This window comes from Lethenteron reissneri, chromosome 24 (assembly GCF_015708825.2).
Source record: "Lethenteron reissneri isolate LAM-NWPU_2019-01 chromosome 24, ASM1570882v1, whole genome shotgun sequence".
Taxonomy (NCBI): domain Eukaryota; kingdom Metazoa; phylum Chordata; class Hyperoartia; order Petromyzontiformes; family Petromyzontidae; genus Lethenteron; species Lethenteron reissneri.
This window is the reverse complement of record NC_083802.1, coordinates 12,709,261-12,721,368: the sequence shown is the minus strand read 5'-3', so window position 1 is coordinate 12,721,368 and position 12,108 is coordinate 12,709,261. Positions and strand designations below refer to the sequence as shown.

Genomic DNA, 12,108 nt, shown 5'->3' with positions numbered 1-12,108 from the left:
ATACACACAGTATAATACGTAGACTTTCGTGTTAACACGTATGTATTATGGATACCGAGAGGGATGGAAACTTGCAATGAGGTCACTGATAGTGGACACGTGACTACCCACCCAAGGTTGTGTCTGCTTCTGTAAGACCAATCCACTGCTCATCAAACACACTTTTAAACAATTTCCACTTGAACAGGCAAAACAAGACTCCGTCACTCAGTGTCATTGCCGCAAAAAGTTGAATTTCGTTGCTCCGAGAAAATCCGCTGCCTGTGAAGATTTCCAGAAACGATTGCCCTAAAATTGTCCCAGCGTGCCGCGGGTTGTTAATGCCCCGTTTCTGTTTTTTTGTTTGTTGGAGACTTGTTTTTCTCACTGAGACATTCCAGCCCCTCACTGCCGACTCTGATTTCAATCGCCGACGCCTGCGATGATCGGGCGAACGTCGTGTTGCAAACGAGTTGAACATGCATCACGTCGTGCAGAGTGTGTAGCTCATCTCATATGCATGTTGAAAATACAGTAACCTACAATTATAAAGATGGACAATTGCAAAAAAAAGTACCCTTTTTCTGAATATATGCTTGGCAGCTTAACAAACGAATGAGATTTGTCATGCGATTTTTATACACATAACATCTGCCAGCACAACTAAAACAAATCCTATTCGTGTGTGTGTGTATACATTCGTGCTTGAATGGAAATGAAAATATAGATGCTAAATAAGATTTAGAACACACTGCACGTAAGACAACATTTAATAATGATACCTACAGGGTTTTATATTTTTGTTGTGGGTTTTATGGCGGGTTTTTTTTTTGCATGCTGGTGAAGCCACTTTTCTCAAAGGCTATGAATACTGGGGTATGTTTTGCCAGGAAAGGTTTATACGTTTGTTATATCTATAACTTGCCATGGCATTTGTTTTCAGCCTAGAGGCAAAGGAAATGAAGGCTTTCATCGCGTATGGTTTTTGCGACCTTCTTGATCCCGCCTAGCAAGTCTTGTTTGTGTTTTGGTTCGCCTTATGTTGTCTGTGTGCGCGCAGGCGATAAGGGGGAGCATAGCGATTCACAAACGTAGGCACGATGTGTTTACGCTACACGGAGTGGGGGGTGGGGGGTGGATTCTAATAAGCTTCTTTGCACGATATAATCCCGGATTATAACACGACAAGTGGGATACAATGTCTCAGCGGTGGAACAAATATTCGACAACACTGTTTCACATTTAAAGAGTAGCTAGCGCCGCACTCCAAACCCAATTCCAGTCCACGGCTAATATGAGTGGAAAACATCTGAAACCATTACTGAGCCTCCTCGAGGTCAGCTCAGTCTGAACTAATTACCTGGTGCCGTGTGTGAAAAAGTGCACTTGGGAGGCACGCGTAGAGCTCTTGTGCGTCGTGACGGCCAATTAATATCTGCTCGCTAACAGCCCTTTCTCCAACATCCTGTTAATATCTATACAGGGGACCTTTGTCTTTTTTTGATGCTTGGGCAACAACTGAACACGCTTCCTGCGTGCAGTACATCCCCCGGTTGAACGCGCTTTTTCGGTGACGCTTTTTGGCGATGCTTGACAAATCAACAGTTTTCGGGCTCATCGCTTCTCTTTCATTCTTCCTCCAGACCGCAGAAATGTTTGACGGATAATCTCGGCTTATCCTCAAAGCGGACACAGCACAACATTACGCCCTCATGGTAGACCCAGACAAAAGATCCACGACACGGCAAATCCGGCCGGGGACACAGCTGCCAGAGCAAAAAAACAGTTATTCGTTCAAATCCTTCCACCGACTTGTCACTCAAATACTAATTCCCCCCCTCTGTTTCCTTGTGGAAAAAAAGGGTCTGAAATGTCTTGCGCTAATTATGGGGCAAAGCGCTGCTGCTGGAATGCACAACACCTGGTTTTAAGATCAGCGTGGGTGGGGTTGCTCACTCGTGATGTGAAATTTTCTTTAAATTAATTTCCAGGCGCCTTTAGGACAGCGTCTTACATATTAGCAGCAATGCTGTATAATATTCATTGGGTTTTTCTGTAAAGTCACTTAGATAGGTTCAAAAAATAAAAATAAAGCGACGACCCCTTTTCTCTCCGCCTGATGATGCGATCGAAACGTCGTAGTTTTTGGTTTATTTAATTTTTATTAATTTGAACCTATCTACGTGACTTTACCGAAAGACCCAAAGAATTTGAATTCCTGCAGTCACGAAAGCTTTAAGTCAAGATGTACTGTGAAAATAATTTTCAGTCCTTTGTCTATTGACTGTCATGCCGGTGATGCGAGGTTTGAGAGCATACTTCGCCATGCTGGTGAGGACGGTTTGGTGAAGGGGGATGAAGTGGTACTGAGGTGGGCGGTGTATGTACTGTATGTTGAACTTCTTTCGCACCGTACGAAGTCAACCGTGCTAATCGGGGGTGGTCTCGAATTCAGATTTTATCCGCCACTGATTGTTAGCCATGGCTGGGAATTTAACTCGGGTTGCCATGTTTATAGCAACAGTGCACGAACCACTGCACCAACCCCTATAAAAACAAAAAAAACCTCAACTGTTATGGATGATTATAAAGTAGTCAGATATTTTTCCAAGCCTGACAAATATAGTGAATATTTTCAGCTGCCAAGAACTTCCAGAGGTGTAATGAACAGTCTACAGCATGAGCCATGGGTGAGCTTTGCCCTAGATGATGCTCATCAGTTAGTCATGTCCAACTATCGGCTGACATCGATACCGAAAGTGTTGTATGGATGTGGTGACACATATGAGCTTTGATGAAGGTTATACACAATACATAATCCGACTTTTATTCGTTTTTTTAATGTGGAGAATTCTGTACAGATAAATTGAACACAAGAAATGACTTATTCACGTTACTAATCATAAACATGACGTGGTCATAACCACAGGGTCACCCATACCCATTTATTTGTACGTATACGTGTATGCTTACATACCCAGCAAGTTGGCACAGTAGGGGGTACAGGTGGTGCATCAGCCAGTCATCTCAGTCATCTCAGTCAGTCGACCCGTGGCACCTGCTGGGTCTGCCCCGTGACCTCCTGCCAGCGGGCGTTCGACACTTCACGTGGCCTCAAGGTGCACATGGCCTGGCACAAGCGTCGTGGTGACGTCACCGCCACTTAGTGGCGAATGGCGGTTGTTGTTGTTGTTACATACCCACATTGTGTTGCATATGTAGGCTTTATCAAAGTTGTTTCACGAACAGAATAATTAATGTGTGACTTAATATTACATTTGCAGCTGATGGGATGTGTAAAAAGTATTGTTTGCATATTTATTTTGTTACTTATTATCTCCCCCACAATGCACATTATTATAATCATTATTTTCTGTGATGTATTATATATTTTTGTATCAAACTAGGACCCGTATCCAGCAGAGAAGGGCATTGCCTATGAAAATCTGGCAGTTCAGCATTGGTTCAAGAAAACTTGACTTTTGCTCATGAGACTTTTGCATGTCAAAACTAGCCCAGTGTTTGCTTGCGTTGAACCAGAAGGCCGTGTCGCTGATGGGATTTGTAAAAAAAAAACTTAATTTTCACGCGGAGAGACAGATGCGTGCTTATTGATATAACATCACACTCGAAAAACGTAAGTGATCATTTCCGATGGTTATCTGTATTTTAATTCGAGCTCACAATTGAATGCACGCGCACAATTGCACGGGCGTAAGCCCTCTGGGGTGGGGGCGACATTCTTTTCGTTGCGCGTAAGTTGAACGCCGGGACCTCATTAAAACCACACAGATCGATCTGAATCGACAGCCGGTGGGGGCCCTTTGGGCTGCGGTGGCGCGAGCGCTGTGCGGGTGCAGTCGTGAGCGGCGGCGCGGCTATTACAGATCGGTCGTCGGGAGGGACGGTGAGGGGGGGGGGGAATGAGGAGGGGGTGAGGAGGGGGGGGGGTGAGGCGGGGGTGTATGGGGTGGGGGGGGTGAGGCGGGGGTGTATGGGGTGGGGGGGGGTGAGGCGGGGGTGAGGGGGGGGATGAGGAGGGGGTGAGGAGGGGGGGGTGAGGAGGGGGGGGTGAGGCGGGGGGTGAGGAGGGGGGGTGAGGAGGGGGTGTATGAAAAGGGGGTGAGGCGGGGGGTGAGGAGGGGGGGGTGAGGAGGGGATGAGGAGGGGTGTATGGGGGGGGTGTGGAGGAGGGGGGATGGGGGGTGAGGAGGGGGAGATGAGGAGGGTGGGGGGGAGGGATGAGGGGATGGATGAAGGGGGGAGGGATGAGGGGGGGGAGGGATGATGGGGGGAGGGATGAGGGGTGGGGAGGGGGGGGGATGAGGGGTGGGGAGGGGGGGGGATGAGGGGTGGGGAGGGGGGGGATGAGGGGGGGGGGAAGGGGGGGATTAGGCGGGGGGATGAGGGGGTTGAGGAGTGGGGGGGAGGGATGAGGGGTGGGGAGTGATGAGGGAGGGTGAGGGATGAGGGGGGGAGGGATGAGGGGGGGTATGAGGGGGGGATGAGGGGAGGGATGAGGGGGGGGATAAGGGGGGTGAGGGGGGGACCTCTGCCCCTCTGTGAAAGGAAGTGGTCACCTCTGGCGGCAGTACAGCAACTGGGTTTGCGGTGCTCGCAAGGACAACACGTTCCAACGGGTTGTGTGCGCGGCTTGAGTAACCCAAACAATTTAATTGCGTGTTCAACGTTATTTAAAGTGTCGCCCTCGTCAGCTTGTCACATGATCAATAATGTTGGTGGGTTAATAATTTATTGTGGTGAGTTGAACATAATGACTGCTGTAGTTGCTTAATCAGTCGAAGGTTTGCGGTGGTCGATACTCAATTGATTCGTCATTGTGAAAGGAATATGGATTATTCTTATTTTCATCATCCGTTTCCTGAGGCTTTTATGGCGTTACTATTCAGTGGAATTGGTTTCTGCTGTATGAATCAACCTAATGTGCAGCTGTGTGCGATGTGGATAATTCGAATGAGATTATCTTTGATGATCGTAACCTCTACAACTGAATTAAAGATGGAATAGCCTTTTTTACGCCATCACTCGTGATGAATACGTGATTCATCTTCTTGGTTCTTTCGGTAAAGTCACGTAGAAGGAAAATAATAAAATAATAAAAATAAAACATAATAAAATAATTCTCACGACGTTTCGGCCACAACGCAAGCAGCCGTCTTCAGGTGGAGAACAGGTCTGTCGAGAAGGCAGAGAGAGACCTGTTCTCCACCTGAGGACGGCTGCTTGCGTTGTGGCCGAAACGTCGTGAGAATTATTTTATTATGTTTTATTTTTATTATTTTATTATTTTCCTTTTACGTGACTTTACCGAAATAACCAAGAAGATAAATTCCTGCAGTCACGAAAGCTTTAAATCGAAATTTAACCTCGATTACGTGATTGTCCTTTGCAAGTCAACGAGAGCCTCACCGAGTCGCAGTACACTATGCAGCAGGGTCCTGTGTTGGAATGTTTCGCCGATTTCTGTTTCAGGTTTTTTAGTGAAATAAAGATATTAATTCTAGATTTGAAGCTTTCGTGACTGCAAGGATTCATACTCTTTGGTTTTTTCGGTAAAGTCACGTAGGTACAAAAATAAAATAAATGAAAACAACTAAATTAAATCACGACGTTTAAGTGTGTGTGCTTTCGCTACGTTGTCCCCACCTGAAAAAGGATGCTTGTGATGCGCCCGAAACGTCGTGATTTAATTGAGTTGTTTTCATTTATTTTATTTTTTACCTACGTGACCTTACCGAAAAAACCTAAGAAAATAAATGTAATATTTCTGATATCTTTGCTGATATCAGAAAAAAAATATTCTGGCAAATTCAGCTACATTGGTACACAGACACATAGAATAGTGCAAACATATACCAAGTCCCAAAAGGGATAGAATATTAATTTAATAGGAGAAATCTAATATTACAATGTTATCGAAAACATTTAATTACAATATTCAACACGTATTCCTTCCAGGGGCTGATGAACAATCATTATCCTCGGCAACATTTTTCAAGTTACATATAATCAACATCATCATCAATCAACGGGGGCCTAATCAGTGTTAGATGCAGGCTTCCCCAAGCTGCTGCTGATCTTCCATACACTCTACACAAGTTTTATACCGCAGCATAAATGTTTACGAGACGACTGCAAATTGCAGAGTGGGTGCCGTTCACCGCTGAATCTCGGAACGCGCAAGCGGTTCAACGCCAATTTTAATTTGACAGGCACAGCGGCGTTGTTTTTAAAGACACTGTCCTCACCGCAGAGATCTGGAGCGACACGACCGCTCTCTATGATAGCGGATGTCCAAACTGTGCCCCACGCCCTCTCGCATGGCCTTGTGGGAGTCTCGGTACCCATCAAGTTATTTTCGTTCGTCGTTTTTTATTTCGGTTCCGTTCCGATGACGTACACGTGCACGTACGTCATCTGAATGGGAGAGGGTTAAGGCTGCTGGGCACATTGTGGAGGGCGTCGCAATCGCTGCTGCCCGGCACTTGCTGAGTGTGGTTCGTCTCTTCCCTTCTCAGATCTCCTGCCAGTGCCTGCATGAGTGAGACGGAGCAGCAGCCGGGACAGGCGGACGTCACCCACGTCCGTCCGCAAAATATTCAGGTTCGGTGGCAATGCCAGCAACAACGGGTGAAAGTTGGATGAGCTTGGGGATAACTGATCAAAGTAATGCTGGATATAAGCACACCTTTTATAAGCACATATCCGATATAAGCAACGCATGCTTACGTTACACTGGTCTGGGGAAGGCAAAGGCAAACTTGTGATTTCCACACCTGGCCTTACTTCGAAAGGGTGTGCTTGTACCCAGTTTCCATTAGTGTTGTGATTACCCACTAAGGGATAAGAGACGTTTATAAAACCTTATTTATCTTGGGACCGGGTGTACATGTGGAAGAGTTCCCTTCTCACGAATGGACAGTGCCAGTTTTGGGTCGACTCAACCCACCAAGGTGAATGACATGAGAACCATTTGGTGGGAAGTCAATAGACCATTTCCCATCACGAAAACTGTAGGCTTTTCCACAACTGGTCTGGGACTGCCTTTGAGGATGAGCACTGCCAAGCATTCGACAGTATTCATGGGAGACGTTTTGATCTCATTTGTGCTGGATGGATCCTCTGGGATGCAAGAGTCTTGTCCAGATGCTGACAACACTCCAACCATGTTGTGATTGACGCCTCCTTGAACCGGAACAGCTTTCGGCACCATTATTTTACACCACTGCCCTTAACTATAATTCTCATTGACAGACGTGTCAATCTGCCACGGTTGGGGAACTCTAGTTTTGTCAATTACCCGAGTAAGGGAAAATACGACCGTGCCAATATATCGTACGGATCTTCAGATAGAGTCAAGCCAGCAGCGCTGAGGCAAAAGCTGCCTTGTGTATGGAAATGTGACGGTGGCGGCGTTTAATATCTAAAGTGTTATCAGGCCAAGTAGTTAACAGGTCCGATGCAACATTTTTTGCCTCTGAGTAGATGGCAATGCAGACATTGACCTTTCTGTCAGCGGGTCCCTCCGGTGGTCTTGTCCGGATTGAACTGGGTAAATGGTAGCGTAGTGTTTCAGCCGGCACTAAAAGGGCTTGTGGTCTACGCTTGGACTGAGATTAATGACAGCTGCCAGACCTGTGCTGAAAGGTGAACGTTAAGGTTATGTTGCTGATGGCCACAGCGTCATTCAGAGCAAGGTGCGGAATGTTATTCGGGTAGTTTTTCAGAAGAAGAAGAAGAAAATATAATTGATCTGAAATGCAAAGTGAAACTTTTACATTGCCAAAATATTTTGCGATCACGGAGAATGCCCTATTATACTGTGATCAGTTTTGATAAATTTCATGCAAAAATTTGTGAATAGTGTCGTTTGTGGTGGATGTGCATTGAGACGATGGTTATTTTGACGGGAAATTCCTCTGTGGGTTGTAAATCATCAACGTCCAATTACGCCGTAAATTGAATGACAGAAGATAGCATCTTAAAACTCGAAGGCAAAAGCCACCCAGTGATTTTGTTTAATGTGCACCTTGGCAGATGATCATTGCCTTTCTCAAGGAAACGGGGTGATTGGAAGAGGGTGGAAAACACCTCCAAGCAAAAACGAGGCAAGAGAGAGAGAGAAAGAAAAGAAAGACAGGCTCTGTGCATTTGTTACGGTGTTTCCTCAGGGGAAAACTATGAAAAGAGACTGCTCCATATTGAAATCACATTTGTACGTGTGGTGTTGGATTTCCCGTGACCTAACAGAGGTCATTGCCTTGGGCTGTCCTCCCACAGACCACACCGAGTCAGCGTCGTCCTCATAATCACAGTGCCCTGTGGTTGTGCCACCATTCAATATACAGTACATTACAAAAATATACACTGGCCATAGAAGTAAATGTTGCATGTTCCCCACCTTACAACAGTGCTGTTGACAGCACAATGTATAGAGGTTGTGTCTAGGCAAGGATTTGCATGTGTGGAATGAGTACAGCTCTCCGATGTGTTTTCGGGCGTGTTGTTTGGCAAGATGTCTGACGTTTCAGTCCACGTGCAAGAAGCTTCTCACTCTTGCAGACCGGGGTCACTGTAGCAAAGGAAGCTACCCTGGTGCCATGAGTTCTCGCCTGGCGAAACAAATAGACTTGGCTTCTTCAGGAATTGAATTTATGTAGCTTCTTCTTCGAGAAACTGAATTGAAGGAAGAAGCTGAATGAAGACGCTCCCAGCATGTGGAGCGTAACACCAGACGCCATCTCAGAACAATGCGGCGTGCAACCTGAAAACACATCGGAGGGTTACGCCGCACAATCGCGGATAAACGTACGACGTGAAAATGGAGCTGTTTTGATGGTTTTTGAAGTCGCTTGTTTAAACCCTATGTTCAGTACATTGTGTGTGGCTGCAACATGGTATTTACGCACACGCATATTTTACATACCGCCATTCAGTGTGCATGGCGGCGAAAAATGTTCTAGTTTTTTTGGAACCGTATTTCATACACATTTCAAAAGTGACACCGCTTGAAGAAGTGGCAGACCCACTGGCATGCCATTGGCGGCTTAAAGTATGATTTATGAGCAACCTGGTTAAACAAAAGGCGGGGGGGAAAAGTTTAATGAGATTGCTTGTAAAGACAAACCGTGACAGGTCACTGTGCCCAAGCGTGCAGACGCACAGCCCCCTTTCATTTCATCTCGTGAAGCGGTCGTTTTGCTCAGGGGGTCGATTAAATATTTTTTCATAACTTTGGCAAAAAAAGGATTTATCAAAAGGTAGACTAAGTTGCTTCACCTTTACGCAGTTATTATTGAGGTGTTTGTTTTTCATACGTTTTGTTGACTTGACCTAAAGCAAAAGCAATCTATGTATCCATATTCTTGGTTCTTTTGATAAAGTCACGTAGAAGGGAAACATTAAAATAATAAAAATATAAAACAATATAATTGTTTTTATATATATATTTTGTTTTTTATTAAATATAAAAATTTTATTGCTTTATATATTTTTTATTTTATTGTTTCCCTTCTATGTGACGTTACCGAAAGAACCAAGAATAGGAATCCCTGCAGTCACGAAAGCTTTAAATCAAAATCTACGTATCATTTGTTAACAGTTTATCATTCTCTCTTTAATTATAAAGTTACATATTTATTTTACCGAAGATTATTTTTTCTTTAATCTTTTGGATACATTCTTAATGCGGTACTTGCGGACTGTACGATATAATTTATCTGTTATTATTTTTTGTACATTTGCAGAAATTTTTTGATATTAGATTTTGTGGTTATTGTGTACCCATGTACCCACGTGCAATGTTATTTCGCCATAAATAACCTCCAGGTCTCCCTTGAAAGAAAGACCTGTAGTTCAGAAGCTCTTATCTGCTTTAAATCAAGGCTACCTATCTCATCACTCTGATACAGGAGGAGCATTGGTGGTACACCGTGTAGCTTATGACGTTCGTCTTCCGACCGCTTTGACATCGCAAGAACTGATTTTGGCCGCAAGATTCAATATTTTATGACCTGGGTTTGCGAATTGTGGAAAAAAAGTATAATTATTGCGAATTTTCTTTTTTTCATATCGTACACCTCCGGTGCACCGCCAATACGTTCAATTGCATACTGCAGTCGCTGTCCCACCACACGCAAACGAGAATTTGGCCATTCTCATCTCTCGTCGCGATTTGTGAGCCACTGCCTCATATCCATAAACAATGGAGACCGATCTACTTGAAGTGCTGCAACTGCTGTCGTATATTAAATACTGCGATCAGTCTGCAATCACCACTGGACATCCAGAGATCTCCCGGCGCGGAAGTTCAAACGGAGGAAAATTTACTTAATTCACCCCCCCCCCCTCCCCAACTAACAAATATGAGTGGGAGCACCGAAGTTAGTCAATCAGCAGGCGGCGTGTGGTAGAGTTTGGCTTGCGTGGAATATTAGGCCAAAATACCCCTCGAGAGGGGCTGCCCCTAGTGAACAGTGGCGTGAGCAAGTATTTGTAGGGCTGAGTTTTGAACGCTTACCTTTTTTTTTTACGTGAGCGTGTTATTTCTGTGTTTCTTGGCAGGCGTGTGCGGCGGGCAAGTGCCTAAATCAGAGCGAGGGTGAGAACAAACCCAAGGAGCCGCCCCGTTCTCCTCCGACCGAGGAAGCCACACGGGGACAACCGGGTCCAGCCGAGGAGAACTCCCAGACTCCTCCGCAGCCGCCGGCAGCCAGAGAGCACGCCAAGGCAGAGCAACCGGCAGACAACGGCCTCCTACAAACAGGAGTGAGCCAATGCAGTTGCGCACAGCAGGATTAATTGCATAACAGGAGCGCATCGCCTGTGCTTATGCTTGGTCATGATAATAAAAGGATGACGACGCACCGAGCAAGGAATTGTCACACACCAAAGTTGCGTTTTAACTCAACTGACAACTGAACTATTTTTAATGAATCAGGTAAGGCCCACTGAGTTATATATTTTAAAAAATTTTAGAAGCGACCTGGTCACAAATGATAACTCAACAAAGCAGCTTTTCAGGTGGACATTTATAGCAGGCAAATACTCTAAATGCACGTTTCTAATTATGGAGGTAAAAAACTGGAGGACCGGGAGAAAAATCCACGTGACCACCTCCTGTATACCAGGCGAGGCACGCGGTGAGCAGTTGTGCAGTGATTAGCACGCCGTACTATGGACCCAGCGGCCTGAGTTTGATTACCAGCTAGGGCTAACAGTGATATATGAACTGCTCCTTGGCCTCCCCCCCCCCACCTCCCTTACACCAACCTACATTGGCTAGTGTGGTGAAGTATGATCAATGAACTGCACTGACATTGTGCCTGGGGGACCTTCATCGAGCAGTGCATTGACAAAGTGTTGGAAATGTTAGAAACAATTTTCACGAATTTGCTCCTAGAATTTTTCTAATTACAATATTTCACTTTTCACCTTTTCACAGCCCAATTATAATTGGCGTGACAATGGCTGTAAAGAAAAGAAAAAAAAAACACAACAAGAAAAAAAACCAGATGTGCACCATCGAATCCGCTTTGCCTCGCTTCCTCCCCACTCGGCTGTCGTCGTCAGGCTCGGGGCTCGGCGGCAGACGTGGCAGGTGGTGTCGCGGAGACGCCCAGGGATGCTCGGGGCGAGTGCGGCAGTCAGAGGAGTGTGGACCCGTGGGCCGAGCCACGTGACGGGGCGTGGGGCCCCTGGGGAGGCTGGAGCGGCTGCAATCAGCCCTGCGGGCCCGGCCTGCGTTACCGGCAGCGGCGCTGCGACCACCCGCCGTGAGACGTCCATTTTTAACAAGCCCTGAACATTTCGATTTAAAGCTTTCGTGACTGCAGGGATTCATCTTCTTGGTTCTTTCGGTAAAGTCACGTAGAAGGGAAGTAATGAAATAATAAAAATAAAACATAACGTCGTGAGAATTATTTTATTATGTTTTATTTTTATTATTTTATTACTTCCCTTCTACGTGACTTTACCGAAAGAACCAAGAAGATGAAGCACTGCACATTTGAAAGCTCCCCCCATCCACCAGCAGTCCACATGATAGTGGCATCCCCCAACCCCCACCCGTGGCATTGCATTGCTGTAACAACAACAAAAAATGTAATA

The 12,108-nt window shown here is 45.6% G+C and overlaps 1 protein-coding gene across 2 annotated transcripts in view; it reads left to right on the top strand.

Annotated features, from left to right (window-relative positions):
* Positions 1-12,108, top strand: part of LOC133346610 (A disintegrin and metalloproteinase with thrombospondin motifs 17-like) — a 91,184-nt gene that overhangs the window by 45,753 nt on the left and 33,323 nt on the right. For both annotated transcript variants that reach the window (XM_061558300.1, XM_061558301.1), the window contains 3 exons: positions 6,519-6,603; positions 10,564-10,767; positions 11,572-11,774. In XM_061558300.1, the coding sequence (XP_061414284.1) occupies positions 6,519-6,603; positions 10,564-10,767; positions 11,572-11,774 (492 nt within the window). The remainder of the gene's footprint in view (positions 1-6,518; positions 6,604-10,563; positions 10,768-11,571; positions 11,775-12,108) is intronic.